At 49.2% G+C, this 14,802-nt stretch overlaps 1 protein-coding gene across 4 annotated transcripts in view; it reads right to left on the bottom strand.

Annotated features, from left to right (window-relative positions):
- The window catches only part of LOC11175652 (mucin-19), a 109,208-nt gene that overhangs the window by 68,785 nt on the left and 25,621 nt on the right, over positions 1-14,802 (bottom strand). For all 4 annotated transcript variants that reach the window (XM_061651965.1, XM_061651757.1, XM_061651826.1 and 1 more), the window contains one exon: positions 12,265-12,453. In XM_061651965.1, coding sequence (XP_061507949.1) covers positions 12,265-12,453 — 189 coding nt within the window. The remainder of the gene's footprint in view (positions 1-12,264; positions 12,454-14,802) is intronic.

Here is a 14,802-nt window from a genome sequence, read left to right on the forward strand (position 1 = left end):
ATGGATGCCGCCACCGCCGCCGTCGCAGCTGCCGCCGCAGCAGTGCCGACGCCGGACGCGGAGGTGGCGCCCCCGACGGCCATCGGCGAGCCCGGCCGGCCACTCGCTGGTCCGGCGGTCGTTCTAGTAGTAGCGCGCGTATCACCACCACCACCTACTCCTCCTTCGATTCCCTCCGCAAGCGCAGCGATCGGGTCGGCGGAGGCACTGGCACCGCTACGGCTGCTGCTCTTGTTACCTCCTCCTCCTTCAGCGGCGCCGGCTTTGCCCAGCTTTTTCAGGCTATGCGGCCCCGCAGTTTCCTGCGGGGTGCTGCGCGCTGCTTCGACCCGTCCAATAGTGCTCGCTGCTCGTTGTTCCGCTCGCGGCCGGAAGCGTGTCAGGCACGGAGAAGTGGAGGCACCGCGCTCCGCCAGGGGATGGTGGATCGGTCCCGCTCCCGGCGGCACATATAGATCCCGCGATCCAGCAGCGTGTGTTTATTTCTTCTGCTTCTTACTTCTCTTACTTCTTCTCACACACACACACACAGACACACAATTGCTGGATGTTCTGATTGCAGAGGAATGGCAGGCGACGACTACCGGCTGCAACGAAGTGCTGCTGCGGCATGCTGTGCCGCAAACACCACACACCACTACTGCTGCCCCGGCCGTCCGGTGGCGACCACCTGGTCTCCAGAGAGTTTGATTGAAGAGGTCGGTCGCCGGAGCTGTCTGTGGCTTGGCAATGGCGACTCCTGCCAGTCGATTGATTGAAGAATCTTGGGGCACACCAACACATACACAATGCACTTCCTGCACACCAGCTTCTTCTTTCAGAGCGCCATCTGCATCACTTGCTTTCGAAATATTGCTCCACTTTTGGCTCAGGACACTTCTCACCACACTCAGAGCATGGCACAGACGCAGGACTTTGCCGCAGCACTATGGACCGTTTAAGCACTTGCGGTTACAAATCTCACCAGTAGCTTCTGGGTGGACATGGGAGGAAGGAAGGCAACAAAAAAAACGCACACAAACATTTAGCACGCAACAAACGAGACAGTGGAGGAGTCGCACCTGATCTGATCGCGCGACAAGATCAATCTGATCGGTCAAGCGCGATTAGATCCGACATTAATATACACACACACACACGCACACACGTATCAATTTCCATAATTCCCATGCCTCTCTTCCAACACCCGTCATCACGTGATTCTCCACTCCCATTTATATCTTCTCCGTCCCACACACACACACACACACAGGGTCGAGAGATCAAACTTCATCCGTCCGAAAATCACGTCCAGCAGTGTTTTACGACCAGTTTACGACCATTTTACGACTTCTACGGCACCTACGGTGAACAACGGCCCCACACACGTCCCTGGCCGTGAGTGCGGCTTTCGCTGCGACTGTGTCGGGGCGGGCAACTACACCCGTCTCCTCCAGTGATTCACCCCCCCCCCCCTTTCCTACCATAAAGTATTATCACCTCGAAGAGGAAGAGGTGGGACCCCAGAGCAAAGCCGCCAGTTGGGAGGTCCTGCGCTTCCTGCCTCGGCGCTACTGGCGTGGTGGGGCGCTTTTTGATCGCCCCTGTTGTCTCACACACGCTCGTTGATTTAACGATTTCCGAGCGCTTGTGCTTGCTGATTTTTCACACACCTTCCACAACCGCTTGGCGGGCAGAGTACACCGCGGAAGGAGGTGGCGACTATATTTAGATCGCAACAAACCGAGAAGAGAACCCCTGTGCAGCGCGCACCGTTTGTGTCCAGCGTGTGCTGGGTGGGGAGGTGTGACTTGCCCAGATTTGTTTGCACTGCTCGCAAGTCAATAAGAGAGTGTTGCACATACACCCAGGGCGCACACATATTTATTGCTGACAGGCAATCGAGATAATCTGTCAAGTGGACAGCAGTTGTCAAGTGCCGCGCGGTCTCGCTCGCTCTCTTCTTCATTTGCTCGAGCGCGGGGAGCAGCTTACTTTGTATTAAGAGGTGTTTGTGTTGCACGGGCATTGATTTCCGCGCTCGTGGCCAATGTTCTTATTGCCTATTGGCTGGACGAAAACAGGAGGAAAACAGCCACACACAAACAATACAAACCAAAAGTCACCCAGACGGGCGTTTGACAGGCGCTAAAGCAAAATAAAACACACAGCCACAACCTTCCGCGTTTGCCGAATTGGAGGAGTTTGCGCACCACTCTCTCTCTCTCTCTCTCTCTCTCTCTCTCTCTCTCTCTCTCTCTCTCTCTCTCTCTCTCTCTCTCTCTCTCTCTCTCTCTCTCTGGTGGCAAAGGGCCATTCGGTTCGAGCAAAACCGGAACAAAGGGACGTTGACGTTTTACCCTAAGCGCTGTCTGCTCCTATCTCCCCGCCTTCCTTTGCAAGCAACTCCAATCCTGCAAAAAGTTTTGCGCCTAGTAAACAAGCTGCTGTCTTGAAAGTTTATGGTTCAAGTGTTAACACAGCAACTGGAGAGTAGTGATGGGAGAAGCGTGTCGGCCACCATAAACGACCCACCGGAGCAAAAAAAAAAAAACAACCAACTCCATGTTGCATTTGAAACGATTTCTCCGATCGTTCGCATCGTCCACCACCTCTCTCTCTCTCTCTCTCTCTCACTTTAGAGGGATGGAAATGATTGCACTTTTGCATAAATTTGCCACCAACGTCCACCGGGGCCACCGCTTTTAGAGACACTCCAACACGCAGACGACGAACTTTAGCGTAACCGTCCCGAGAAGGACGGGTTAGAGAAAGAAGCAGCCCTGTCACCGGTTCGTGAAAAAAACTGAGTGAAACAAAGAGAGAGAGAGAGAGAGAGAGAGAGAGAGAGAGAGAGAGAGAACAAATGCGAAAGAGAAAGAGAGAGATTTGGTCTTTCTTTTGCTATCCCTCCCTCGTGTTTTTTTGGTCCCCCGCAAACACCATCACTTTAGCCGTTCGCCGTTTTTTTCCCTCCTGTTGTACACACTTCAATTCACGATTCACTTCCACTTTTGTTTTTTTTTTTGTTTGTTGTTTCTATCGGGCTTGATTTTTGTTCTCTTCTTGTGTTTTCGTTTTGACGTGTGTGTGTGTATGTGTACGAATGTGTTTTTCATTTGCAATAAATCTTAAGTACTTTTTCCCTCCTTAAGTTTGCCTCTTTTTATCGCTTTTTCCCTTTCAGCTGGCTTATTTTTCCAACACCGCGCACCGCTTTAATCCTTTTCACTAGGTTAGCGGCGCGCAAACAATCGCAACACGGAATTCCCAAACCACCAAATAAACAAAAAATAAATAAAAAATAAAAAAATACACAAAAAAAAACAAAACTAACAACCACTAGAGAGCGTACAAAGCGCCAAACCACACAAAACACACAGTACACAGGAGACGGACGCGGCACAGAGTACGGGGGAGGAGGCGCGCGCGCGGGTATTTATCGGGACACCACCAACACACGGGACTAGAGACTGTCACGGAGAAGAGAACAAAAACAGCGAAAATGGACACGGACCGTCCGTCTCGCACGGTGTCTGGACTCGCAATGAAACGGACACGGAGTGCATCTCGCCGGCGTCGTCACGCACCCGAAAGCCGGCCCGTTCGCCGCTCGCCGCACGCTGTGTGTCTGTCACACGCTCTGTGCGGTGTGGCGTCGCGCGCGCTCTCTCTCTCTCTCTCTCGCGCGACGCGCAAACATTCCTGCAGCGGCACCGGTACCAAAAAAGAGAAAAGCGGCAAGCGCGCGAAAGCGAGTGAAAGAGAGCGAACACGCAAACCACGCGACAATCGACTCTCTTGCCCATTCTCTCTCTCTCTCGCGCGCTCTCTTGCTTGTCGTTACGCGACATTGCATCAGAGAGCGAGAGTACGCAATTTGCTCGCGCGATGATTTACTGTCCCGCTTGTTTCGCGCGTGCATGAGTGAGAGCAATACACTCTCTCTCTCTCTCCCTTTCTCTGGCGCGCGCGCGCGCGCTCTCTCACTCTCAGCAGGCTCTCTTTTTAATGTTTTTTTTTCGTGTTGTTACGTGCATTTGTTTACACTGCGTTACATGCGGATCTGTCAACGGCGGTGGTGGTGATGTTGTGGCACCAGAGCTGTGTGTTAGCGCACCGTCATCAAATGCTTCAAGCAAGACACATTTTTCAACGCGTTCAAAAAATAAACCCACAACCACACAGGGGAGTGCTGCAAATGCAACGTGTGTTAGACCGCCGCTCGGTTTGCCGGGTTTTGGTCGTACATTCAACTCTCCATTTTTGACTCCACCATCGACGCCCTCTTTCTCTCTCTCTCCCACTGCTGCGGTTGAGCAATTCTACCACACACAAGCGGTGTGTCGTCAGTGCGTGTGAATTGCAATTAAAAAAAAAGAAGCGGAAGCAACGAACCCTGCCCACGCAATCAAAATAATGCGAAATAGTTGTGGACGAGATAGGCGAGAGCCACAGATAAAGATAGAGAGAGAGAGAGAGAAAAGAGAGAGAGAGAGAAGAGAGAGAGAAGAGAGAGAGAGAAAGAAAGAGAGAGAGAGCGAGGATTCTTTTGTTTTATTTCGGCGAATCGTACCCGTCGACAAAGCGGAGGACACACGGCACGGTTTTCATGCCGCCGTAGACTGGGTGGAATGTGTGTGTGTGTGTGTGTGCGAACGTTGTTGCAAAAAGGCACCCGGCGGCGGGAGACCAGGAATGACTGTTGTACGCTACGGAAACCAACACACCATCAACAACAACAAAAAACTGCGCAAACGCTACGCTTTCCCCCGCTACGCTCAAAGCCCCCCTCTTGCAGGGAATTTGGTAAAGTGTAGTGGACAAAAAGCAAGCGACGAACGCACCACCACAAAGAACGCAAATGGGAAAATGAAGCCAAGGCACATAGCCAAAAAACAAAAATGCACGCGAGCCCACTTTATGCAATGTGGCTCCTGGGGGGGGGGGGGGGGGGGGATTTCTTCCCATACTCTCTATCTATCTCTCTCTCTCTCTGGAAAGGAGCTGTGCCTTTCTGCACATTGGAAAGTGCATACACACACACACACACGGGTGTACAACGAGTAGACGGTAGCAGTCGCCTGCTGTTGGTGGTGGTGATGCATTTGCATTTTCGTGCAGCACAAAAAAGAACGTTCCTTCCCTATAGAACCCCCTCCGCCTAAACCCTTTCTCCTACGCTCTTCGTGTTGCACACACACACACACACTTAACCTGAAACACCTCACGCTCCCCCCGGGGAAGTACGGAGGAGTTTGGTGAATTGTCCGAATTGGAGGTTATAAAAAATTCAGCAAAAGTCGCTGGTGATATTTTTGAGTTTGCGCCGTACGTACGGGGAAATGTATACCATCCCCCGCAACACAGACCACGACACGAACGATGCTGGAGCCCTTTTTTAAAGCTTTTCACCGGAAGAAGAAAGGACGAACAGAGCGCTTGGAATTTCTTATTACGACTGGAAAATGTGTGTTTCATGCACGGTAATAAGTTGCAGCAGCAAATACCCACACACAACAAGCGCGCGCATATACCGCGCCGGGAGGAGATTCGAACGCGATACACGCATACGGGCGCGTGTTGCATATGCAGACCGAGCAGTTACCAATGGCACCGTGCAGCCATCCCACTGCTAGCGCGTCCATTGCTCTATAAGAGTGCGGCCGCGCTTGTCAGTCAGTTGGGTTGTAGATTTTCCGCTGAGATAACTAGCGCGTATGGAACTGGGCCCAAACGATGCTCTTTCCCCACAAACCGACGTGCCGTTATGAGTAAGCCATCCAAGATAGCGAACACTGTACCAACACACACTATCCCAACAGATAACCTGCTTGCCTTTCGCGAGGGATTTCCTTTTTTTTTTTGCTTACTTTTGCTACCGTCTAAAGTGTTCCAAACACACCATAAACTTGCACACGAGATGCTATGAAGATGAGGAGAACCGAGAACCATTGCGACGATGACAGCAAGCAGCAGCAGCACGGCCTGTACCGGCCTGTTTGTTGCCCCCTTTCCTTTCAGAGTAATTGACGCTTCCTTGTGCTACTTGAACCCTACTACCGCCACTTTACCGCCCACTGTGTGCGTACCCCTGCGGCGGCAACAGGGAGGGAAGCAAGTGCAGATTCTAATAAAGCTGTTCGCGTGTGTGCTCCGCGTACAATTAAGCTCGTGTGTCATCTCCCCTTCGAAGTGCGCGCACAGTTCGCGCACTCAGGCACACACACACACACACACGGTCCAGTGCCCCCGTGGGGCAAAGTGTAATTTTTTGCAAGTGGCCAGCAGTTTATCAAGACGGCACAATCTGCCGCAGCAGCAGCAGCACAAAATTGGGAACAAATAGGAGGGGGGGGGGGGGAGGTGAATGCAGGAACGGCAGGGAGGTGCGAGCAAAAGGGAAGGAAAAGAAAAACCCGCTACAACCCGTTCGCATCGTCGGCGGGCGGGTCTGTGTCTCGCAATGCGTGTATAATTAATGCAGCGCACGTTCGCTAACCCTACAAACCTTCCAAAAATGGCAAGAACGCGACCAAGATGCGCGCACGACGGTCGATTGTCCCAACACAGGCAACACAGTGTGCGTGTGTGTGTGTGTGTGGCTGCTTCTCTATTCCGTGCCGGTCTGTGTATCTCGCGCACACGCAGCACGCTTACACCATTTGTGCCGGTTGGAGCATTTCCGCCCGTGTTGGAATATTCTCGACATCGGGAGGATCGGGCACGGAAAATAACCTACCAACGAAGTCATTCTGAGTGTAGTGCGCTACATGCACGTGGGGCTTTTTTGGTTCGACGAGCCAGCACACACAGCAATTGTTTGCACAGTTTTTCCTCCATTTTTTGGGGAGTTGCTCCATCATCTAGGGGTGCGCGCACAGCTGTGTTAATATATGCGCATGTGGCAGCAGCAACACGAGTCGTCGCACGGAACCTCGTGTACAGGTGATGTATGTGTGGGTGTGTGTGAGTGTAGGAGAAGGCTAAACCGAACGCATGGAGGAGGCGTGATTCAGCCGGCACAGATATATGTCACACCGAAATGCACGTGTGTGACCACCGAATCTTCTGGAGTTTGCTGCGGAGAGTCGCTGTTGCTTTAGGCGATGGGCAGCGGTAACTCACACCTAAAGGTTTTGCGTAAGTTTGTTGGTATCACAAGGTGTCACTGATTCCCGCTAGAGGGCGCCACTGCGAGAGAATTCTCGACGATAAGCGCGGAGGAAGGTGCCACACAAGAACTCCTTTTTTATCTTAAAATTTCGTCCTTTTCTTTTTTCAACACGGCTAACACGAACTCCAATAAATCCCCCCCCCCCCCCCTCTGTTAGATATAATATGACTCTACACATTCACACTTCATGTAACATAACCCCCGCAGTCGCAAGTTGCTGCACGAAAAGTTTCATCTCCAACAAAACCAAGAATTGATAACCCGCCGCCCAACAGATCGAGACAGAGAGAGCGGCGCATCAACGCGCTCGACCACCAGCTCGCTTCCGACCTTGCGCATTGCGCTGACTGTTTTGTTTGCGCTCCCTAGAACCGGAGCGTGTACGTGGCGGCGTGTGCTCTTAGCCCGGAGCTGATTTGCCCCCCACCCCCCCCCGCCCCATTGCAAGTAGGTTACATCAATAAGTTGTGTGTAATGACACGTGTAATGACGAAGTCTTCCCTGAAAGTGTATTACACCGCAGTTCGCAACTGCAAGTCGGCAAAAGGCGCTCACGAACCTTCGAACAGGATTATGTGCCGATCCGACTCTACTCCCTCTAAATCGATTGGCATCTGTGGTGCAAGGGCCCAAAAAATGCGGGCGACCCCCAAAATTAGCATTCCAATAAGTACGCCACACACACACACACACACACAAACACACCGTAAATCTGTATCGTAAACGGTGGTGGGATCGGGCTAAATTGTAGCGACCAAGAAAATAATAAAAAAAAAACATCGCATCTACCCGGACGGACCACCAAGCCAGCACACACACACACACACACACGGTAGTAACCTCGTTTCGCTTTCTCTCCCCCGTCCGTCAACGGCTCGGCGGCTCGGCTCGCGCGGTCTGCCGCCACTGTACCAAAATGAGCAGTTAATTAAAGTTTTAATTGATACTTTGCATATTTTTACGAGCTGCTAATATACGGAGGAGTGCATACTGTTGTGCACCCTCTCCCTCTCCCTCATTCTCTCTCTCTCTCACTCTCCCTGATTGCCTGGGTGTTGGCGAACGACGGATCTGCCACTATAAAGTGGTGGCGTTTGTTTTCACTTCGTTCACTCTCTCTCTCTCTCTCTCTTGCGCGCTCTTTCTCGATCTCCCGCAAAACAAAAAATGCCATAAAATGCCCCCCTCCCCTCCCTCCCGCTCCCGAGAGCCTGGGGCAATAAAAACGGAATCACACTTCACAACGCGGCGCGCATTAGGTGTTGAGTGCATTTTATTGCATTTGCATCCAATCCCGTCCAGCCGGGGGAATATGGAAGGTGCGACACGACGGGACGGGGCGGAAAAGTATCAAACCCCATTAACGTCACCTAACGGGGTCGAGCGGGGCGGCGTGTGAGAATGAGCGATGACGGCGGTGTCGCACGGAAAGTGGTTTAGTGACTTCTTAATGTGTAATCGTTTGAGATTTTACGACCTAACCCCCCCACGGGGCTCGTCGTCGATGATTTGTCGGGGTCGTGACGGATCAGCTTCGCGCGATTGCTGTTCAGCTTCCAGCTTACGTACACGTTATAGATTTGCCCCCGTTTTTGCTTTAATTTGTAAACTGTCAGCGCGCTCAAGGAGCAGGTTTGCGTGTTAGTTGAAAAGTAGATTACAGCACGCCTATCTTAAGCCCGCTACACACTGTTACATTCCCACTGAAACGGCTTAAATCATCGCTCTCTGGCTTTGAAATCGACGAGCGCTTGCACTACCTTTTAAGTGCCATCCTCTCCCTTGGCAAGTGGCTTTGCCGACGCCGAACAACGCCAGCACTTCCCTTGTTTAGACAAGGGCCAAACATAAACAACACGTCCCGGGCGTCAGAACGGGCTTCCCGTGCTCGTTCCTTGTGCTCCCTCCACTTTTTCCAAGCGTAAACATATCGCTATCGGCTACCCTCGACGGCCGCTACCAGCCGCGCTCTGCCTTACTTGGGCGAACGTGCTCGAAACCGTGGGCTAAAAAAGAGATTATGGAAATCGTTTTCTTTTTGTTTAGTTTTCAAACATTCTCCATCGATGAAGGGTTTAGGAATTGCTGCAAAACTTCCAACCAAAAGCTGCCCTTCTGAGTCAAAATGAAGCGGCTCGCTGATTCACTGCCCACTGCTCCTCTATGTCCATGATGTCCTGCGGAAGGGCAAAAGAGCAAGGGCCATCCAATTGATTGCTCCAACGCAACAAAAGCATCTCCTGCAGTGCGCTGTGAGATCGCGTACAACAGCAAAAAAAAAACACACACACAAACATAGGCCCAATGGTCTTCTCCCTTGGGGGACGTCGGCGCCCATTCGTCGCTTAACCTCGGTGCGCCGCATCATGCGCCGACCTGACCCGCGTGATTAGAAAGTCAAAACATACCCCTGTGCCAGTGCCTAACAAAGTAGCGCGGAATGTCGGCAGATGGCGTGGGCAGACCGGGCGCGGGTGCTGGGGGGAAGGAGTGCTAGGGTTTATCTCATTCACATGTAAATAGTTCAATAATGTGTTCGTCCGCTGCACTATGCATACTCACAGCGGTCGTGCGTTGCAGCTGACTTACCTGGAATGAAGCAGAAAGAGAGAAAACAAAAGCGAAATTACTATCTTGCACCAAACTAGGTTTCTTAAACAATAAATTATTATTATTATTATTATTATTTAAAGGACTCGACACCGTTTCGAACCCAACTAAACAATATTAAGATGCGTTCGAACATTTGCTTTCCCCAATTCAGGTTTTTCCTAATCAGATTCAAACGTGCACATCATTATTCACCGTCTTAACGATGATTTTCAACAGCTGTCATACTTTGTAGTTGCATCTTAACGATGATTTTCAACAGCTGTCATACTGTGTATTTGCATCGCAACAAAGTTTCAGTTCTTATAAATGATTTTCAACACATCCCAAATAACTGTCAAACTCAACCCAGCTTGAGACGTGTTGAAAATTGTGTGAAAGAACTGATACAGGGTTTTCGAAGTCACCTTCGAATGCAAACGTTGCTATTCACCCGCGTGCAAGATGTTAATCCACATTAATCAGATGTTTCATTTTCATCATCATAATTTTTATTTTCTTCAGCATGATTTTCAACACGTCTCACGCTTTATTGAATTTGGCAGTTATTTGAGGATGTGTTGAAAATCATGTGTAAAAATTGAAATTTCATTAGGAAACAAATGCACCACTTGACAGCTGTTGAAAAACATCTTGCAGGCGGTGAGTAATTATATGCACATTAGAAAGTGACTTGGAAAACCATGTAAATTATTGTGATTCAAATACAACATTGAGGTTGACTATTAGACAAGTATGCATAATCAATTTAAATGATGCTCCAAACAATTTTATCGCAACAAAACGAACATCAAAGAAACGAACCCAGGTAATATAAACGTATGTTGATACATTTATATTAGCTTAACACTGTTTATTTGTGCTCGAAAATGGTGTATAAATAAGATCTACTGAGGCATGCTGAGGTCTGATTAATTATGATTCCTGAACAACGAACCTTTCGATGACTTCAGATTTTTTGTGTGCAGTAGAACCGGTCAAACAAAATGACTTGTTTTATTCCCTTTAGCTACTCAAACGAATCAACTCATTTGCTTTGCTTCGGAAATCATTACAAGAGATCAATCACACAGAGTCGCTCGAAGTCTTAACGCGGTCTTTATGTGCAGTCTTTAGTCCAAATGCGAATAAAGTGCTTAAAAGTTCCTCCCAGGTAATGGTAGATGAACCAATTGACTTTAAAACACCATGAAAAAAAAAACGAAATAAAACAGCTACAAAACCTGATACCACCATTTCCTGATCACGTAACGCGCATGTGCTCATCCCGCGCTCAACACGCGCTGGCAGAGCAGCAGCAGCACAGCAACGTGCGGCGGAAGTCGCACATCCGGAGTCTCCCGGACACTGGCCAGCCCAGTAGTGCTGGGGGAAAAACTTTAAGCGATAAGTTTGCCGCTCTCGGTGCGATGCAGTTTGAAGGGAGCTGTTGCTTCACAGAACTTCTAGAGTTATTTTTACATTCCTTTGTGTGTGTGTGCGTGTGTTGTAATAAAGCTCCTCAATTCCAGAGCAAGAGAGAGACGTAAAGAACCCCAAGAGGCGCAATTGACCAGCAAGTGGGGAGCAAAAACGTTGTTCGTGAAATGGTACTTACTTCCCTCTTTTCCCTCTCTTCCCATAGCATGGTCTGCCTCGTGTGTGTGTGTGTGTGTAGCGCAGATTTGTTAATTATGGGAACCGCTTGGCAAGTGGGTAATACCGAACGTGGTAACACTTCACACCTTCCAAACGGTTCGCAGCAGCGCGGAGCGGGGCGGGCAGCAGCAACTCCCCCAAAGGGAAGTTCGTGCTTGTTTTTCACGCTTAGCACCTTTCGTGGTGGATTGTGAAAATTAGACCATTCTAGCAAGGCACAAAACGCGCCACAGCAAGGGAACGGGGACCGGGAGACATAAACACTACTGCGCGCTGCCACCAGGAAGTGGTTATAAATAATTACACGGCTGAGGAGGGGAGAAGGGTTAACTGGGTAGAGAAGGAAGGGTGATTTTACAAAACACAATTACACAAACACACACACACACCCTGTGTTGCGGTCGCCACCCAAAACCTATTATTTATCAAAATTTGTAAACTTCAAACCCAATACTGGACCGTGCAGGGGAGGGGCACGGGTAACACCTGTTTCTCACCTGTGCCCGTATCACACCACCAGAAGGAAAGGAAGGAGGAGAAGTAAGAGGAGGAGGGTCAAGAATGTCCACTTAACGGTGTGCAAATGAGTTGTGAAAATAGAAAAATAAAAAAAAAAACTAAACCACAAAAATATGGCACACCAAGCGAGAAACCCCTGCCCCGTACCCTAGAGCCAGAGTGATTATCATGCTGGTAATAATTTTGACACGCCTGGGTCCACCACGCCCAGGAACGGGACTGCCCCACCGCAAACCCTCGGCCCCCGAAACCCTTAATGCGCGATCACGCGCGCCCACGGGTACGACTGGCGGCTACCGCCTTAATTAAAAGCCGACGCCGGAAGCCTCCCGCATCCTTACCTTATCATCGTCTCCTTCGCTATCACAGATATACCCTTTGCCGGAGCTGCAGCGACTGCTCGCGTCGCTGAGCCGGTCTCGCGAACTGTCCGGATCCCGCTGGGCCACCGAGGACGTCGTCAGTCGCTCCGAGGCGCGCCCACTATCGTCGGACGTGCCCGGATCGATGATCGAAGATAGGGAAAGATTCTGCGGAGAAAGAGAGAGAGAGAGAAAAAGAAATCGAGTGAAAAGGCGAAATTTTATTAGGGAAAAAGAGGGGCAAAGTGGACCTTGTTAAGCTATTTAATGAATATTTATTTGAATTTTCAATGAAACACATTTTTTCTTACAATATCAATTAATGGGGCCCTTTCCGTTGTAAGTGCGTAGGCTGAAATATCAGCCTGTCAGCTGTTTGCATTGTTTAGCAATTCTCGAGCAGCTATCTAAGTCGGTATAATATACAGGTGGCCTTATCCCAAGGTAAATTAATGTTGAAGGCTGATTTTTATCGCTTCTGCTTCTGAATGAAGGTTTTAAGAGTGTTTCCAGTATTCTTCAAGCCTCCAGAAAGCTTATTTGAACAAAAGTTTTTACCCATCCTGTCAAAAAGTGATGTTGAAATTTGGTTATAAAAAACATGCTATAGGACCACCTGGACTACATACACTTTGATTCTTGATTCCACCACCTGATCTCTTTAATGCACCTTGGGATAAATGTAAACAAACTCGTGTTTTCGAGCAGGTACTCGAATCTAATTCTAGCTTTGTGGCTAGAATAATCTAGACTGAAAATTGCAGGATAGTTTTATGTGTGGTTTTGTATGGAGTGTTTACTTGATTTCAGCCTCCAACTGTCAAACTCCATACAACAAAAAAAGAATCGTGAAGGGTCCCATTATTAGTATCAATTAAAACTACCACAAAACCTTAATATAACGCAAACGTATGAAAAAAATGTAAAATATAAAGTTTTTTTTTTCCACATACAGCATATGGGCATATGTAAACAAACCCTTGAAACGTCAAAACACTAGTGCAAAATGTTCTTCTTTTTTGGCACAACTTCCGTTGTCGGTCAAGGCCTGCCTGTACCACTAGTGGACTTGGCTTTCAGTGATTTATTGATTACCCACATCAGGAGAGAGGGGCTATTCCGTGGTACAGTCGTCAACTCGTACGACTCAATAACATGCCCGTCATGGGTTCAAACCTAGAATGGACCGTCTCCCCGTAGCAAGGACAACCGGGTGAGTGGTAATGAATTAAGACTCGCAAGACTGTATAGCTCGGCATGTCCGCGTAGGACGTTATGCCAAATAGAAGAAGAAGAAGAAGAAGAAGAAGAGCCAGCACAGTTGCGACGATTCCGCAAATACGACAATTTTGAATTGGACAGGTAAAAGCTGTCATTTAGAAGAATTTTATGTATTTTTTTAAGTTTCTTGCTGATAACCGTTACAGACACATTTATGATGATTCCACCACTACCCAAACTTGAATATCGTTGTAACATTGTTTTAGTTAAAATACACGATACCAGATTTCGATAGATTTCGACTCTGCAACTAGGGGTATAAACTATTTATCGACATATGTTCGATTTACACCTTGCGTTAGGACCCTTTTTTCGGTCCCAAATCTCGGGAGCACCTGTATTTATAAAAGGACGCATTCAATTGTTCCGCTTGCTGCAGACAAATTGTTTAGAAATCCCATATCTCAAAAACGTTACTATGTAGCACTTTAAAGGTATCTCTGCGACATTGCATCCCTGTTACATTGTTTAATAACGGGTTAAACAACTTACAACACTCCGATGAAAACATGTTGAGTCTTGAAATGTATCCTTTACCCTATCCTGTGGATTTATCCTACCCTGTGAAAAAAATGCTTAAATAAACAGTGCCCATTGTGCCCCACATCCCCTTACATCACCAAAAACCGATCCGATCCGGTGCCAGTACACCAGTCCGGGGTGCTTCTTGTTGCCCTTGTTGGTGGGATCGAAAAGTCAGGACAGGGTTGTTATAGCAGCAACAACAACAACAACAACAACACCAACCTCTGCTAGTCATTTTAATAGCATCGCCGGCTCGCTTTTAATACCGAAAACAATTAATTAGCCCGGCCCAGTCATGCGAACCATCAACAATCTGTCAAACTGGTTCCCCGCCGATCACCGCCCGCCGGACGCAGGCCCCAGTCACGCCACTCTTCCGGGAGTGAGCAATCAGTGCAGCCCGGCTCTGTGGGTGCCCGTGAGCGCGCTTCAACCGTTCTGCGCTAATCGGGCCGCCACTATTAGCGGGTAATCTCTAACCGTCGGAGCTTCAGCACCAACCGCACACCTCGCTCTCTTCCGGTGGCCTCACACCACCGTGCGCTATCTCTCACCCTCCCCCACCAAGCAACCCATCCGCATCATCATCCCAGCGCTCTCTGTGAAGCGACCGACACCGATGGTCCGCAGCGGAGGTTACACGTTTCAATAATCGGTATTTGCGGGTGCTCTAAGCCAAAGCGGGTCGAAAACGCGCGGGTGTGACTAGGC

Source organism: Anopheles gambiae, chromosome X (assembly GCF_943734735.2).
Source record: "Anopheles gambiae chromosome X, idAnoGambNW_F1_1, whole genome shotgun sequence".
Lineage (NCBI taxonomy): Eukaryota > Metazoa > Arthropoda > Insecta > Diptera > Culicidae > Anopheles > Anopheles gambiae.